The 17,429-nt window shown below is 32.1% G+C and overlaps 4 protein-coding genes across 4 annotated transcripts; 1 reads left to right on the top strand and 3 right to left on the bottom strand.

Annotated features, from left to right (window-relative positions):
* Positions 1-684: 684 nt before the first annotated feature.
* LOC100798463 (protein SOB FIVE-LIKE 5) lies at positions 685-1,971 on the top strand. The gene is made up of 4 exons (XM_003535633.5): positions 685-1,300; positions 1,413-1,496; positions 1,580-1,647; positions 1,748-1,971. Exons 1-4 carry the CDS (start codon positions 899-901, stop codon positions 1,779-1,781), a joined length of 588 nt encoding a protein of 195 aa, XP_003535681.1. The 5' UTR covers positions 685-898; the 3' UTR covers positions 1,782-1,971.
* A 3,557-nt stretch (positions 1,972-5,528) lies between these two features.
* Positions 5,529-6,641, bottom strand: LOC100800755 (uncharacterized). Its single transcript, XM_003536524.4, has 3 exons — positions 6,324-6,641; positions 6,171-6,217; positions 5,529-5,926 (listed from the first exon to the last, which is right to left on the bottom strand). Exons 1-3 carry the CDS (start codon positions 6,553-6,555, stop codon positions 5,795-5,797), a joined length of 411 nt encoding a protein of 136 aa, XP_003536572.1. The 5' UTR covers positions 6,556-6,641; the 3' UTR covers positions 5,529-5,794.
* Positions 6,642-8,410: 1,769 nt separating this feature from the next.
* Positions 8,411-9,845, bottom strand: LOC100797940 (ribosomal RNA small subunit methyltransferase E). Its single transcript, XM_041006230.1, has 6 exons — positions 9,678-9,845; positions 9,222-9,288; positions 8,932-9,081; positions 8,773-8,819; positions 8,619-8,676; positions 8,411-8,514 (listed from the first exon to the last, which is right to left on the bottom strand). Exons 1-6 carry the CDS (start codon positions 9,843-9,845, stop codon positions 8,411-8,413), a joined length of 594 nt encoding a protein of 197 aa, XP_040862164.1.
* A 4,410-nt stretch (positions 9,846-14,255) lies between these two features.
* Positions 14,256-14,950, bottom strand: LOC100800220 (phytosulfokines 3). The gene is made up of 2 exons (XM_003536523.5): positions 14,775-14,950; positions 14,256-14,650 (listed from the first exon to the last, which is right to left on the bottom strand). Exons 1-2 carry the CDS (start codon positions 14,904-14,906, stop codon positions 14,525-14,527), a joined length of 258 nt encoding a protein of 85 aa, XP_003536571.1. The 5' UTR covers positions 14,907-14,950; the 3' UTR covers positions 14,256-14,524.
* Between the last annotated feature and the right edge of the window lie 2,479 nt (positions 14,951-17,429).

The following is a 17,429-nucleotide window of genomic DNA, read 5'->3' as shown; positions in this document are numbered from 1 at the left end:
GATGTATACCAAATACAATGTAGTACTGTCTAATATCTATGTTCAGAAGAGCGTTTACACTTCTTTTTTGCATTCGACCTACGAATCATGTTTTTGAATACTGAATAAAATCCATTCTAGGAGAATCACTTTCTATAATGAAACAACACCCTTTACTAACCATTATATATTCTTGGGATAATAACAGTGGTCATAGACAGAGAAAGAGTTAAGAGATGCATTGCACAGTACTGGTGCTGATTGCTGAAGTAAAGGATAGGTGTAGTACTCCTATACAGAGGAAATAGACGTGCACCCTGTTTTGTTTTGTTAAGAGGGTACACAGTGCTTCGCTGTCTAGCATGTGGCTTTCTCTCTCTCTCTCTTATATGCACCCACTATAACCCACACAACTGGCACTTACTCACTGGCATAGAAAGGGAGAGTGAGGACAAAACTAGTGTAGCTTTGAGTCTGATTCTCTTTGGTCTTTTCCACCTCCTATTCCCTCTTGTTATTATTTCTATACAAACTTGTTTTTATTTATTAATACTATAATTGTGAAATATTCATTAATTTTATTAGTAACTAATTTCAGTTAAAAATTTAATTCACTATTTTTAGTGATTTTTTTTTCAATTATATTTTTTTCATTTACAAAATCGAACTCAAGATGCTATTTAAAAGGATTGAGCACACAGGATTCAAACCAACTAATAACTCTTCATATACAACTTGGTTTGATGTGTGGACATTGCACCCCAAAACCACATTGCCATACCGTTAAAAGGGTGTGTTAGAGTTTCACAATTTGTTCCATTCTTTTCACCCTTTTACCACTCTTTCATCATAAATTGGAGTCTCCTATAGTTTCTTATATACTACAATATATAGAGAGAGAAAAAAGAAAGAAAGGAAGATGAATACATTTAGTTCAGAAATATGCAGTAGTGGGTGTGAGTCTGGTTGGACTCTATACCTGGAGCAATCTTTCCTTAACCAGAAGGCTGGTGGAACTGAGGGGTCTTATGAGGAGGAACACAAAGACAAAAGATTCAAAGATGAGGAGGAGGAGGACTTGTCCATGGTTTCTGATGCTTCTTCTGGACCTCCACATTTCCCAGATTATGATGAGGCTAATTACTTCAATGAAGAAGTCAATGGTTGCTTTTATTCAGCATCCAAGAAGGCAGTGATGCAGGCCAAGAGTGGTACAAAGAAGAAGAAAATTAAAGAAAATCAACAACACCTTGAAGATCAGCAGCATCTGCCTTCTTTTCTTTATGACACTGCTAGCTCTCCTGTCTTTGACTTTTCCACTGTAAGTTTGAGGCTTGCATGCTATTTCATTGTTTTTAGTACTATTTTACCAAAAATGATGAACTGCTTGCTTGCAATGTGTTTGTTACTCATTGTTCTTGACAAATTTTCAGAACAATGTTAATGTGGCCAACCAACAAACTTCCATAGGGAGTATGCTAGATTATTCTCAAGGTTTTTCTGCAACTTATTTTGAGGTAATTAATTTGCTTGACTCTCTTCTTCTGATTTCACTAGTTTACACTTCTTTAGAAGTTAGAACCATTTTGTATTCTTGCAGGGAAGATCATCATTCCAAGGAGAACACTTTGGTTTCTTACAATCAGGAAATGAGCTTCAAGGCAAAAAGTAAGTTTCTTCTTATATGCACGGGAAGAAAACATAATTCTAATTTTTGGTTGTGATTGTGATCATATTTATTTATTTATTTGCATTCTTTGTTTGGCAGATGGTATGGAGGGAAAGGGATGGGGATAAGGTGAAGATATATGAGTTTTGCTATGGATGGAGAATCATGGTGTTGATGGAATTTAGTATTGAAAGGGACCCTGTACCTTTCTCTTCTTTTCTCTTGTTAATGTAGTGGGAAACAACCTGAAAAGACAAGTTAGATTTCTTTTTTTTTGCTGTAGAAATTTAATTTTGTTGTCAATGAATGATGATTACAAGGTAGATCAGTTAGGCAGGCTCTGTGTATGTGTAAGCATGCTCCCCTCTTGTTTTCCATGAAGCCTCAAGCTCAATATAAATGCAGTACTAACATTCAATCGCTTTAAAATTGAAATATAATTAGCCTAGCCTTATTTCTCGTTGGCTGTATAAAATTAGCACTTTAATAAATACAACTTTTCCACGTTAAGAGCTTCCAAGTTGAGTTGAGTAAGAGGCTAAGAGCAGATCTTGTGTCTACATTCAATTTAAGGTGAAGAAAGGAGTACACTAATCTTTAATTTAATTTAAAATACAAAATCTTAATTCATTTTAAATTCAATGGTTAACATATTTATCTTAATAATAAACTTGAAAGAAATTTTTTAATCATGAAAGGAGTTAGGGATAAACTTGAAAGATATGCACTTGATAATCCAATGGGATATCCAATGAGATAATTTATTTGGTAAGTAGTAAAGCAAAACAAAACTAATTGCTGCCGACTTAACATATCGATGCTCGTTTCACGGATAATTCAGATAAAGGTTACGTGATCCTTTTGTGAGTTAGGTAGGATCACTTTTCATTTACATTTGATTATGTAGAATCTTTATATTATTAGTTGTAGTAGCCATGATTACAATAAATTAAGGGGAAAAAAGTTTTAATCGTTAAAAGGGACAAGGCCTTTAAGAGTGTTAGGGAGAGTCAAGACAAGACAAGACAAAGGTCCATTATTTTTCTGAGTTGAAGTGTTTTCAGAATTAAGACTTATTAATGTGTTTCCAAAAAAAACCAAGATGGTAAGTAGTAAGAGATGTAAGATCGATCCATTAATTGAGAAAAGATGAAACAAGAATGAAAGAAGATATCATAGTTTCGAATTCCCAATGCTCCAATTGATATTTTTAACGAAATTAAAATTTATTGATAAAAAAAATGATAAACAGTGTTATGAGGGATGGGCAACGAGGACCTTGTACAAAGATGAGGAGGAAATGTCAAAGTTGATGTTGGAATATTTGATATGTATCTCTTTAAATCTCTTTTAGGCACTGGAGATCCTGTCTGTGATCTTGCTGACCCAAAGGAACATGCCCCATTTTGTTTAGTTTGTCAACTTTATCTCCTTTGGAAGGATCCTCTTTTAAAATATGATTTGTAATGTTCGTTTTTGTGGGTTTGTTCCCTCCTACTCTGTCTGCTTGGAAGCTGTCATAGGACTTGATGTCATCCACAATCCTGCCTTTGATTTTTTTTATTCCTAGTCAGTTACTATTAAAATAAAGGCAAATATTCTGGCTTGAGTCCAGAAATGTTGAAAAAGCTAAAGAAAAGATGCCCATTGAGAATTTAGGATGATAAAAATTATAATCTCAGCCCACATGTTAAGGATGATAAAAATTATAATCTCAGCCCACATTTTTTCTCATATTATATTTATGCTGAGACTGTGAGTAACACCTCATTGAAAATACTCAATCACTTTTTTTTTTATAAAGATTAATTATACTTTATATTTGTAACACAGTGATTCAAAAACTTTTTTTTGTTTCTATGTCTCTCTTCATTTCTTATCACATTCATTAGATTTTTTTCCTCTTCATTTCTTTTTCTCTTTATCTCTTTTCTTTCTATTCATATGGTCCAATAGTAAGATGTGATCTTACAACTTTCTTATATAATTTGAAGTTAGGCAACGTGAGTCTTGGTAACTAAATAGTACTAAAAAAATTTGAAAAGGTTAACTTGCAGATAAATCAAACAAATGAACTTCTAGAGAGAGAGAAAATAATTTAAAATTGATGAGCCCAGTGCATTCCATCTAAATGGATAAGAATGTAAAAGGGTGTGGGAAAAACATTTCTGTTTTTCAAACCATCGCCCAAACCAAACCCCCTTTATCCTTATAAGAGAGTAAGGAAGGTGCTTTGTTGCAGTCTATTTGTCTCATCTTATATTTATGTGACCATTGCCAATTTAGTATGCATGTTTCCATTTCTCGGGACAACTTCTGCACTCATGCGGGTTGCAAGCTCTATGCCAAGCAATGAAAAAATTATTGTATCCTTCAAAAATCAAAACATTTATCATCTACTAACTGACATATAATTGAATTTTTAATTTTAAAAAAGAATTATTACGTATCACATAAAAGTGACCGAAACCATAGACACTATAGTATTGTTGGTTTCGTAATAGCTCCATAAAATTCAATTTTTCATCATGAAAATATTCAAGTTACAGAGAGTTGTGGTGTTTTTCATGTGAAAAAAAAATTAATTCTCTTTTGCAAATATGAAGCAAACACACTAGTAGTAGTCTCATACATACAATAATTTCTCCAAGGAAATGAATGTGTTACATACTATAACCTAACCTGATGATGGACAGTGAGTAACTCATTACGTCACTGCAAAATCCCACACGGTTGGAAACGAGTCTTTACTTTAGTCTTTAATTACTATTCTATTTTCTGATGCAGTAAAGGTAAAATGCAATTTCACTTGAGACGGTAAAATGTAATAATGGTTCTTATGCCCATGGGAGAGCAACATTGAAAAAGTTCACCAGGCAGAATCATTCTTCCTTCACCATTAGTCAAAAGATTCAAAACCACACTTCAAATCCCAAAGGAATTTTGTTTTCTTTCAAGCGTAGATTCATATTTTGGAAACTCGTACTTAATTTCAACTGTTCAATCTTGGACCTCACATGTGGGATACTGGAGACTCTGATACAACTTGTGGACAAGATTAAGAAAACCAAATTGTACCACTGGATAACTACGTGGCTACTGATCATGAAATTTGATCCTTCATAATATTAATACAAACAAAACCTTGACGGGAGATAAATATTTATACAGGTACAAACTGCTAGAGATTTGACTCAAAATATCTACTTAGAGGCCATTGATAAAGGAAATTCAATCTTAAAACAGGCTTCATAAAGTTAGCTTTATTCCCAAAGTACAAGATGGGTTCTTCCAATTAAGCTGATACAAAGTCATGGGCAGGGTATGCAAACCACTAGTTACATAATTGGCTGGCTGGTGACTATGTAAGTTATAGTGTCAATTACCACAATGCTATTATAGAAGTTCCCACAGTATTTATCTTTTAGACGACCTTAGGTTTGGGAGCTAAGATTTAAGAATGATCATGAAATTTGGTTTTAAATGGCCAATTGTGAGCAAATAATGCATGTGGTGATTGGTGAACCTAAAGCTAATGTTTGACCACACTACCAAATCATTCGGTAGCTTAGTCACAAAAATCCTTGGTATTTTTTTGAGGGTTGACTTTGAAACCTTAGCTTGCCAATAATATTTTATTTTCATGTCCTTTGAACAGGTCATGGCAATGCAGTGAAATGCTTATCTTATTGTGCAACCAACTATTGTCCTCTCCTATTCAGTATCTATCAAATTTCGGTGACCCATCTTGCAAGAAAGAAACTGCCACCATATACAAATACCCCCAAGAGAGAGAGAAATAATCTAAAAGAGAAAGAAAGAAGAAACCACATAAGGCTAGAGTTGTCGGAGCAAATGGAGAATGTGATGCCAGCCAATGTGAAGAAGAGAAATATAGTTATTGTGGTACAATATACTATTGAAGAATGTGATGCCAACCAATACCAATGTCAAATTAAATTCATTAACTCGATCACTTGAAATAGTTGTACTCGGAGGATTTCAAGGACACGGGAATCACAATCTACAAGGTACCTATGTACATCTCTAATGTACAGTTCCATAGGTAAAGCAACAGTGTACAGAAGCAAATTCAATGTCATCTGAGCACCACCGACTGGAAAGTAAAACAATTAAGAAAACCTTTCACTTGTTTTTTTGAAGCCAATCAAGGATACCCTTTTCTGTATCAGAAAGCTTCCCATCCTTTGCCTTCAATGTCCCTTCCATCAATTCAAAGTAATCCTTGTAGTTACGCTTGTAATAACTCTCCAGCCTCTGCTCAACAATGTGATAAAAAAATTAAACACATCACAAAACATAAACGCACATCCTATGCAGACACTAAAGACAAATGTTGAATGTGGTTGACTAGATAATAATATTCCTCAGCTGGCAAAGTATCAATTAATTCATTGACTCATACTTCCACATTAAAGTTAAAAAAACGTTAATTGCATCATATATTTCATCTCTAACATTTAATTGCACAGGTGGGGAATTCAGCTAGTGATTTGCTTACCTCTTTGTCATTTTTCTCCTTGTTTTCCTCTGATTTCTTCTGATATTCTGATAAAAATTTCATTACATTACATTTCCTTAATGTTAGCAAAGACCAATACAAGTAATTGTTATAACACAAGACACAAGAAAACTGAAGAGAGAATGTGTATACTTTTAAGAAGCTGAGTCCTAGAGTCAGGTTCAGGTACTTGCGTGGTGGCGATTACAGTGGATAAGACAAGTCCTCTTCTTCCCATTTCCACATTGGTGCTTAAGGTTGGTGTGGTTTTTTTGGTTGCTACTTTTCCTTGTGTTCTGGGAACAGCTTGCAGATTAGATGAAGCATACTTGTTTACTGTAACAGTTAGTGCCATCAATATGCTTTGCCCTATTGAACTACTCATCGGATATTTTTCATCTGTCTCGTTTAGCAACAACCAAGAGTTATCCCGAATGGATAACGAGATGAAGCAGAACAAGACATGTGGACTATATTAACTGCGTAGGACTAAATTATGCAAAGAATGAAAACCAAAAGCATTTCTTACTTCACTAAAAAAGTTCTCATTTTATTTTTTAGCTGAGTTAGCTCTGAATAATTTGTAAAAAAAAAAAAAAATGGTTTCTGATAGGTCATTAGTATAGATTGGTTCATGTATCACCCTCCCGTGGGATAATGTATAAAACGTTTTCCAATACAGGAAAGAAGAAATAAATTTGGATTTAATTTTGGTATAATAATGTCATTACAATTAATTGGAAATTATCTTGAACATAATCTTTGAAATAATTATTGTAAATGCCATTATTTTTTAATTATTTGATAATTTGTGATTGAATAATAGTATGAAAGCTTGTAAATTTTATTAGCAAAGTTTGACATAATTAGTCTATAACTGAATTTTTTAAATATATTGATTAGGATTTAATTGTTGATTGTATGTATAAAAAAAACTTTTGTAAGACGAATTATTAACCAATTTGAAGGGTGATTCCTGGAGTAATTAGTTATTTATTTTGTAAATAGGGATTTTTTTCCCAATTTGGATTAGGGTTTGTAGCTAAAACATGATACTCCCAACGATCATCGCATAGTCCAGCCCAATACATGCGTTAGCTAAATGCCCAAAGTCTTGGTATTAAACAAGAGGCTTTGCTAGGTGCACTAGGAAAATTGATTGTGCACCCAGCATTAAAACGAAATTCCAAAAATGCCCTTAAAGGTTTTTTGTTTTTACGAATTACATAATTCGTATACCTCATACGAATTACATGATTTGTCTGAATCATACGGATTACGTAATCCGTATGACTCATGCGGATCACGTAATCTGTACAAGTTAACTCATACAGATTACGTGATCTGTAAGTTTTTTTTTCTTTCAAAAATATGTTTTTTTTTAATTTATTAATAAATTAATTTTTTAATAGTAAATATTTTTTATTTATAAAAAATGTACATATTAAATAATTCGTATGAATTATATAAAAATTAATTATTACAAAATTTATTATTTAAATTTACATGAATATTAAATATACATTAAAAATTTTAATATTATATATAACAATATTATTTATTTTATAATATAATTGGTCTGGTTAATGCCCTAAACAAGATTATTACAAAACGTTAACAGATTACGTATCTATTTGGAAGTGTATTGCTAGAATTGATATAGGACCAATGTAATTTTGTAGAATTGATAATTTTTTTTAGTTCTTATAGATAAAATTGAGTTGAAAGTAATCTTATTTTTTTTATATATATATAATGGGTATTAGTTTGTTTTTAAAAAAATATTATTTGAATACTTTGAAACAAAATTCATTTTAAATATGTAATTATCAAAATGGATTTTTTTTTTGTTTTGCATTCAGAAGCTACAAATGTTTTCTAATCCACTGAATCAAACACTAACCCTTTGCTTTGCTGGCCCAAGAGATTTTTATGTCCATGTATTTTTTTATTATATTACACTTTCGATAAGGAATAACCGAATAAAAGTAAATAGACTTATAGTAATTATCCACTTCATTTTAATTATTAAATAAAAAATATACAGTATTTTATCTTTTGAAATAGAAATCTTCTCATGAAAAGTTATTAAAATTGGGAAAAAATATTGGAATATATTAGAAACAAATTGTTACTGACTTACAGTAGTTGTCTTGTAGTGAAAAAAATTGTAGCACCTGACAGAAAATTAACTTCCAAATCAAATTACATTTGTATTTGGAACACAATTAGGCAGGCAACTAGTCCACCAAGGCTTTGTGCTTATACCGAAAAACGGTAACCAAATACCAGAATATGCAAGCAGCAATGCCTCCAAAGCTAGTTCCGAGCAACTGAGGCATCCCTGTATCAAATAGCTTAATATGAATATTCATGGCAAATACACCAGTCACACAAAGAAAGGAATTCAAAAGCACACTTGCTGTGCCCAACTTCACTCCCATTTGCAGGAGATTGATGGAGAACGTTCAGTCAATAGAGGAGTAACACTATTGGCTCCAAGTTCCTATTGCATTTAAACATGAATAAAAGAAAAACAACCATAACAAATAGAAGCTGTAAGTCTAACCAGATAAAATCTCAATATATTATCGAAACGTACTGTGCATTTCTCTAAAAGCCAGTCAGCACGGCCACCCTTCAGAGTACCTAGACAGGTATGGTTCTCAATGAGTGAAAAATTGGATGGAAAAAATCAAGTGTTGAAAATACGCAACAGTTAATAATAGTTGTAGTTTGACAGAAAACTACAAGAACTTACCAAAACCAGCAAATACATGCAATTGTGTATTTGGTGGAGGTATTGATATCAAATCATTCAATGCAACAAAATCAAGTCCAGTGCGATCAATGTTCTGTATACATCCTTCTACCAGACTTCCTTTCCCATTGAAGAGCTGTACCCTTGAATAGCATGATTAGGACAATCAACAATATCTTCAAAAACTATAAAAGACTATTCAATTTGGCAAAAGAAATATCAAAACTCAAGGACAAGACAAAATGGCAAAAAACACGAGCAGCAACCAACAAGAATTACCTATCATTGGTTGGTGGTCAACCTCAAAACTTTTGTCATATGCCAGAATTCATCACATTGCACACGTATAACACTACCCTGCATCATCCCAGGTAAAAATTAATAAACTAATAAAAACTACCTAAACCTAAACAAAACAAATAAAAGGCATGCATGGTAACCGCAATGATTTTTTAGGAGTGAAAAAATTAAATAAATGCCAGCAAGCCGTTAAAACGAACTTTGAAGACACAAATTTAGAACTTTTCCTTAAACCCTAGCTCGATGAAGCTAAGTGCTGTCTATAAATATAAATCACCAACACAACAAGGATAATGACAAACAAGGCGTTGTTAACTGAAAATTGATTCCAAATTGAAACTACATCCATTAGTGCGAATGAATTTCATATGGAATTGCGGAGTGATATGATTTGTAGTATTATTAAAGAGTTGTGAAAGAAGCAGAGAGAAAGAGGAAGAGAGTGCCTTGGAAGGAGGAAGAGTTTCAGAGTAGAAGCGGGGAAGGCCACCACGTGTCTGGTCTCCGTGATCGGAGGAGGAAGATAATGCCATTGCACGCACCGTCAGGTTTCGGAGCCATGACCGATTCACGAAGCGAGGGATTACGCCTCCTAATCCTAGGGTTTGCGACATTTCTCTTCGCACTCAATTCAATTTCAATTTTGTTATCGTTCTTGTCTTCGTCAGAAACGGTTGCGTTGCATTTGCAGGGAGAGAATGAAAGGTCTTTTGTTCATGGCGGGAAAAACCTACCATGGCCCATAGGTTAGGCCCGCGTAAAAATCTAGTCCACGATTCCTGTCAAAACCTTTTTGGGCTTATTATGCAAAAAATAACTTTTTGTGTCGCCATTTCCCCCCTTTCTAATTATACGTTTAAATTTCAAAAAGAGTATGTAAATTCTCTAAGAGGAAAATAGATATGAAAGTATGAGACTATGTAGTTTGTATTGTGTAAAAGCAACAATGTAATTTCATAATTATCTAAATTATAAATAATATGGTATGATTTAACAAAAAAAAATCAACTTATTACATCTTGGCAAATATAAAAAATATTATAAACCTCAGTAAGAATATATATATATATATTATAAACCATAAGTATCAGTATTAAAGGTTTGATACTTAACTAATTAATTTATTCATAAGTAATTCTCTACGGGCCGGGATTGAATGCAAATAACTAACTTCAAATTTTTTTTGGGGTTGAAATCTCTCTTATCGACAATAAAAGGTTAATTCCTCAGTGTATTTGGATCCTTTTAATCTCCTAAAAGATGTTATTTCACATATATGAATATCAACCCAAATTACATACTTAAAGCACATGGCTATTTTTTATTTAGTTTTGGTACATGAGGAAAGAAAACAGCCGAAAACAAATTAACTAGACACTCAGCAAGACACGCATAGCCTTTTCCATAGAACTTGGAGACTCCATTTGGAAGAAGTCACCTATGAACAGGTTGAGGAGGCATTCGTCGAATCATAGAACATACATGATGAAGACTCCAAACCTCATCTGAAAAGACAACGTACATTATTCCTTCACCTCCATAAACACCATACTGTGGCAAACACAAGAGAAGAGGGAGTTGTGTTCACAATATGCATGACCCATTGAGAAACACTTTGGGTTGTGAGAAGTCTAGGAGCCTGTAGCCCAACTCGAAGCCATATCTCTTTAGAGTATTTATCACAATATCTTAGTTTACTATATAATATCTACATCATCAGACTCTTTGTGCAAATTCTACAACTACGAAGTGATGCCGAGTTTGTTTGGCAAAATCATGTTTGTGCAAGTGCCTATCATTCTGATTTCCTGTTAGCCAATATTGTTGGGTTAGTTTTTTACTTCTGTGTTGAACGTTGAAAGTTTTGCCCTCTAATTTTGCTTACTAAAGTTGGTTTCGATCTTAACTCAAGTATTACTATTCCGCTTTGCCCGTTTACCATCACGCTGGCTATATTCATTTTTCTAAACTTTGACTCCGGTAAGGTAAACATTAAAATTTTGACGATAATTATCGCAAGTAATCATAGGTTTCCAAGTCAAACCTAGTAGTAATTGCAACCAATTTTTTTTCCAAATCGAGCAGCAAATACCGTACGGCAAAGAGTCACCTAGGCGTCATGGAAATATAAATCCACAGAGAAACTTCTATGGTTAGATTGTGGATCTAGATTTCTAAGCCGACTAATCCACTCGAAATACAAATTTCTTTAATTTAATCGTAGTGATTCAGAGTCAGCGGAAAGGCATGCTACCATCAATAACATGTCAAAATCTTGTTTGTAGGCCAACTTATTACTTACCTTGTTGGTCAACAATGCACTAACTAGCTAATAATGAAATCCACGTTAAATATGTTAAAAAAATAAAACCCAAAAGTTTAGTACTTGTTTATAATTATATATTTTTCATCATACAATTAATCACATAATATATATATAAATAATTTAATAATCATAAACTAATAGTATAAAATAACTTTACACTATCAACTAATAAAAAACTAAGTTTAACATCTTGTGGTTCGAATAAATTAAAATCATATGTCATGCACATATAAACCTAGCTAGGTTGAAACTTCACATAGAAAAACCTTAAAATTTAACTTGAAACATGAACGGACAAGATGATAGATAACATAAACATCTTGCCTCTTGGATTTGAATAATCATGTTCATGTGTTGTACGGGGGCCGGCCTGCAGCCGCAATGTCCACTGCTAGTTGTTGGTTGAAACATGAGAGTGTTTGTTATGATTAAAGTCATTCGTGTCCATTCTGCACTCCCAAAAAGAAGTCATTCTTGTTAGACCATTCTCAAACTCAGTGGCTAGCTAGGTAGTAATTAAAATATTTGACTGATTCTGATGCATTAGGAAGTTTTGTAAGCCATAGTATTTCTGGCTTAACATCATCAGAGAGTACAATTGTTTTTTTTTCTTTTTTATAATTTTGGTTGAGGAATGTCAAATGTGAGGCGTGAAATAATTGTTTTTTTCTTTCTTTTTTAGGTGGCCGGGGAGGGGGGGATACCATTACCTCTTTGTAGAGCTAGCATACGTTTTTGTTAAGACGAGACTTAATTAACCGTAGGTTAAGTGAGATTATTCGATTGGAAAGGATTCCTTACATTCATGCATTCATGTAGTCATGAATATAGACTGTTAATTAGGATACATATGGATGGTTGTATATTTTAAATTGGATTTTACAAAATAAAATATTAGTAGACTAATCTTCATTTTACAAAATATAAGGTACTGTCCGAATGCGTAATACCTGACAACAGGAATCTAGAAGCAGTATGTCACTTGATGACCTAAGGCTATAAAGCATATAAATATTTATTGTGATCACGATGACTGATTATGAATATAGTTGACTTGTATAACATTTTTGCAAAGTACTACTACCAAGGGAATATGGAGAAAAAGGTGGAGCTTTTATATTGGAGAGTTAAGGTTTGAATTTAGAGTATTTCTTCATTAGGAAAAGTCGCGGAAACTTCTCTTTTATTAGAAGAAAAGAAGTTGAAAATAAAAATAAAAAATGTTTTCGACTGGATCTTCACGTTAAAATAATTAACGGAAGCTTAATAGAAAAGAATATTCTGAAATCTTGTTTCTGCATAAAGTTAATTGATATTAGATTGAGACATTTGTACGTATAATTTCTTGTTTAGATGAAGTTTCCAACACCCAAACCCACGAAAGAATTTTTTATTGGTAGGTTTTGAACCAAAAAAGAAAGTATGCCATCCTGTTCATATTGGTAACGAACAAGCAAAACCAAGAGGAAAATTCGTGGAATTGACAAAGCCATGATCATGATGATAATTTGGTTTGGTCTTAAATCACAATTCATTGCTTTTCTCAATTTATTCTAATTATTTTGTTTCGATTATACTCCAAAAAACATTATAATTTATCACAAAGAAACAAATAAATAATTATTGAGTATGGTTCTTAAATAACACAATCTTGGCAGCTAGCTAAGAGATAATTCTGAATATTTATAGTAAAAATAACTGAAAAACCATTGATAACATAAGGGATACCGCATGGCTCAAATGCAAATCAGCATGAAGAGGTTCGAGCTTGCAAGAAAGACGGTAATTGTATATGTAATAGCACATGTAATTACATTTGAAATCAATTTATATGCTCTGGCTTGGTTTAAAGGGTTTGTCTAAACCCTTAAACCATAATCCAAATTTTTTAAAAATATTTTTGCAGTGCTAACAAAACAATACAGTGAACCATTTAAACCAAACTCTCGGTTTAATTTTATTTAATCGAATTGGTTAAGTATATTTATCACCCTCAACATACGGGGTGAATTTATAAGAGTGTGATTCTTTATCCATGTTCCAAAAACAGGGCAATTTAGATGCAAAATAGCCAAAACAATGAGCGTGGGAGAGAGAGATGAGTGTGACTGAGACAGTTTTTGGACAAAGTCACACGTTCACATTTAGGATAAAATTAATAATAGTTTGATATTTTGAGTCCATCCTGCACAAGGAACTTCATAAAATCTTATTAGAATAATCACGACGTAGTCATCTTGGAAAAATTGTTGAACTAATGCAAGAATATTTAGGTGGCAGTGGCATCATATCTTTTGTCCCAAACAAGTTTCATCATCTTTGAATAGTAATAAAGAAAAATACACATATCTATTCCCAATCTTTAACATCGATTATAGACTAAGAAACGCCAAAGATATAATCGTGAAGGATATATAATTTGAAGCTTTTTTCTCTTCTGTCCATCCCTCCCGCACATGTTATTATTCACTTTGGAAACCAAATAGACTTTCGGCCCATTGTGTTGGTTATTTGCCAAACATGTTGAAGACTTTACAGCTGATGCTTATCTTCATCATGCAAGGTTCCATTGTATTTTTATATGACCAATCAAATGGTGAACATGCTACTGTGCCCACCACCACCACCACCACAAAAACAAAAAAAATGCATACTTTTGATGTCTAAACTCGATCTCAAAATAATGGATAAACAAAAATAAGGGCGATATCCAAATTTATATCTACCAAATCGGTATACATGTACATTGGTTTGCAATATTAAACAAAAAGGGATACATCTTTCAATACAGATTATAGAAAACTCCTATCCAAAACAGCAAGAAATGAAAAATAAGTGACTGAACTACTATCTCTTAGAATTTCAAAAGTGGCATATATATGAAAACTATTGGTTATACATAAATTACTAAGGCAAACTTTTGAGGCATAGCCTGAATTTGATATTAGAACTAGCTATATATGAATCTCATGGTTTGTGCTTCTGTGTGTAGATATAATCCGTGTGAGCCACAAGTGTTCTTCTCATCAAGCATTCTTCTTCACCAATACCATCACAAGTTTCCTCCACGTCCAACTTCTCCTCTTCCAAAACCTTCAAGCACATAAGAGATCAAGATTATTCATAATTGAACAATACAAAAGACATGCATATGATCTAATTGCCGTGGTTATGCAGATCATATGATATGATGATATAATTATGCGAATTAACTCACCCCATGTTGAGTTTTGATTGAAGTGATAGAGGAAGATGCAGGGCCAAGTCTTCCTGCATATGTGAAGGTTAAGAAGAGGAATAAGACTGCTAGGCAAAGGGTGGCACCAGTGACCTTAGATGACATTTTCATTCTAAGAAAAACTGCCAACTGACAATTACTATATGTATCATATATGTGACTCTAGGATCAATTTATTTATATGGATGGTTGGTGTAGGGGCAGAAATGGAATTTTACTCTTTGGATTCTCAATACTAGAGTCCCGTGTTTCACATACATCTAGTTATCCCCAAACTTTTCAAAAGACAATATGAAAGTTGTATAAAATTCCCACTAAATTTTAATGTATATAAGAAAGCTGTTACAAATCACTACCTTACTGTGGTTGGATCGGACTTTTTTTTATATTTAGTATGCATTTACTTATTATTTTGTTTATTATGTTATTTAACAACGGAATCTTTTTTGACTTTGAATCGTGAACAATACTTATGCTACTTGATCAGTCTAAGATAAATGTGTCTGGGGTGCATTGTTGACATCGTGAGAAAAAGAGTGGATACATGCATGTTAAAGACACTTTAATGTTAGTAATATTTTCACCAAAGTAACCTAAGTTATTAAATAAATACATATAAGTAATTTTATATTACACACTTAATATTATAACCGATAACAAGATAATTAAATCAGATAAACAAGATCTTGGTAAAGAAATCAGATAAACGAGATTTTGTACTTTAAAATATACATTTTTTTGTCAAAACTTTAAAAGTATTTTAAAAAATAGGATATAAATAATCAGAGACAACTATTGATAGCAGACCGGCTTTACAGTATTTAAAATGGCAGATGCTCTTTCGTACAAAAACGAAGTTACAAATTCTTGTGTGGTAGTTTTACTGAAAACTGTAAATCTATATTTAACTATCAAATACGATAGTACTATCATGTGATTGGTTTTAACATCAGAAATTGAGAAAACTCTTTTAGACTATTGTAGTATAATTTTTCTCTAAAATTTAATACTAGATAACGGGAAATCTATTTTACTCACTCATTTTAAGAACAAAATCCCATTTAAATAGTTAAAAAAAATAGCACACGAGGATCGAATTTTCTCTGATTAAAAATACAAATAGCTTTTAGATAACGGGAAATCTATTTTACACTCTGTTTAATAACTTTCAATGTTCTAGAAAAACACGACTTTAAATGTGAACAAAAGTATTTTGTGGCTCTTGGAATTTAAGTTGTTTAGAATTTTGTCAAATGATATTTTAATATGGAGAAAATTATTAAATTGGTCCTCTATATATTAGGGTGTCACTATTACTCTTTTAACTATTTTTCTTGCCAAAATAATTTATTAAAATTTAAAAATATTAAGATATTTACTTTTATAAAAATAGTAATATAAAAGGAAATTTTGATAATTTTTGTATTTTTAATTAACGGATGACCTTTATATCTAAAAAATAAATGAGAAGGTTTACTCTTTGACATGCATACCAAACACAAGTAGGTCCAAGTACAGAAAGATAAGGCATCTACTGTGATTTGTGAAATGGTCCCAGTAGTCGAGAATATGAGATGATGGACTTTTTATATGCGTGTTATGCATAGCTTCATGTGTTTTACTTTACTTAATCCTTTTTTTCCTTCCAATTATTAATGGCTATAACATCAACTTGAAAATCCTATTCGTGGCAAAACAATCATGAAGTCCTTCCACAATCCACATGCGTAACATCTCTGTAATGTAAAATTGATTACAGCGATTTTTAAAGTTGGTCATGAAATAATATTTGGCATGTCTGATGGGGAACATTAATAGCTACAAGCAATGAGAGGGCAACCAGTGGCACTATTGCTGCCGGTGGGACTGAATGACGTAAAAGTGGCAAAAGAAAAGTTCAAGAATGGAAAGCATGACATTTGGAAATGGAAGATGCTTTTCTTTTTATTATTTAGCTTTTGCATTTCTAGAGACAATCTAGCTCTGAATCTATCTTTTTTTCTTCACGAGTTTCTTCTTAAGAGGATTGTCCTTTTTTTGTATTTATGAATGCAGTTAGGGTGCGTTGCTTGTGAAATAGATGCATCCTTTTTATCTTTTAACTCTCTTATTATAAACCTGAAATTTATGGACTTAAATTGATAAATTATATCCCTTAGCTATCTGATGCCATATGAGGTATAAATTTGAATAATTTTTTTTATTAGAATTGAGAATGAACTCGTTCTAACTTAATTTTGATAATCATGTTGAGTTATTATTATTATTATTATAGAAATATAAAAAATTAACAAATCAGACATAACATAGTCACTCCAAAATAATATTCTTTTCACTTCTTTATTGTTATTGTTTCACAGCTCCCACTTATTTGAACAATAACAAAAATTATAATAATATTATACAATATTAATTATACTAAACAAGAGTGTTCAATTTATAATGTGAGGTTAGTCAATTTAAATCTTCAATAATATCACATAATTAAAATTAATGTCTTTAAGATCATTAAAATATTCTTTTAAAATAATTAATAACTATCTATTTAAAAAAATAACACTATTTTAATAAATTTAAAATATTTTTTATGTTTGAGTTTGATAGTAAATACATTTAAAAATTACTACATATTAA

The sequence above is a fragment of the Glycine max genome, chromosome 10 (assembly GCF_000004515.6).
Source record: "Glycine max cultivar Williams 82 chromosome 10, Glycine_max_v4.0, whole genome shotgun sequence".
NCBI lineage: Eukaryota > Viridiplantae > Streptophyta > Magnoliopsida > Fabales > Fabaceae > Glycine > Glycine max.
The sequence above is the reverse complement of the archived record's forward strand: the minus strand, read 5'-3'. Positions and strand labels throughout refer to the sequence as shown.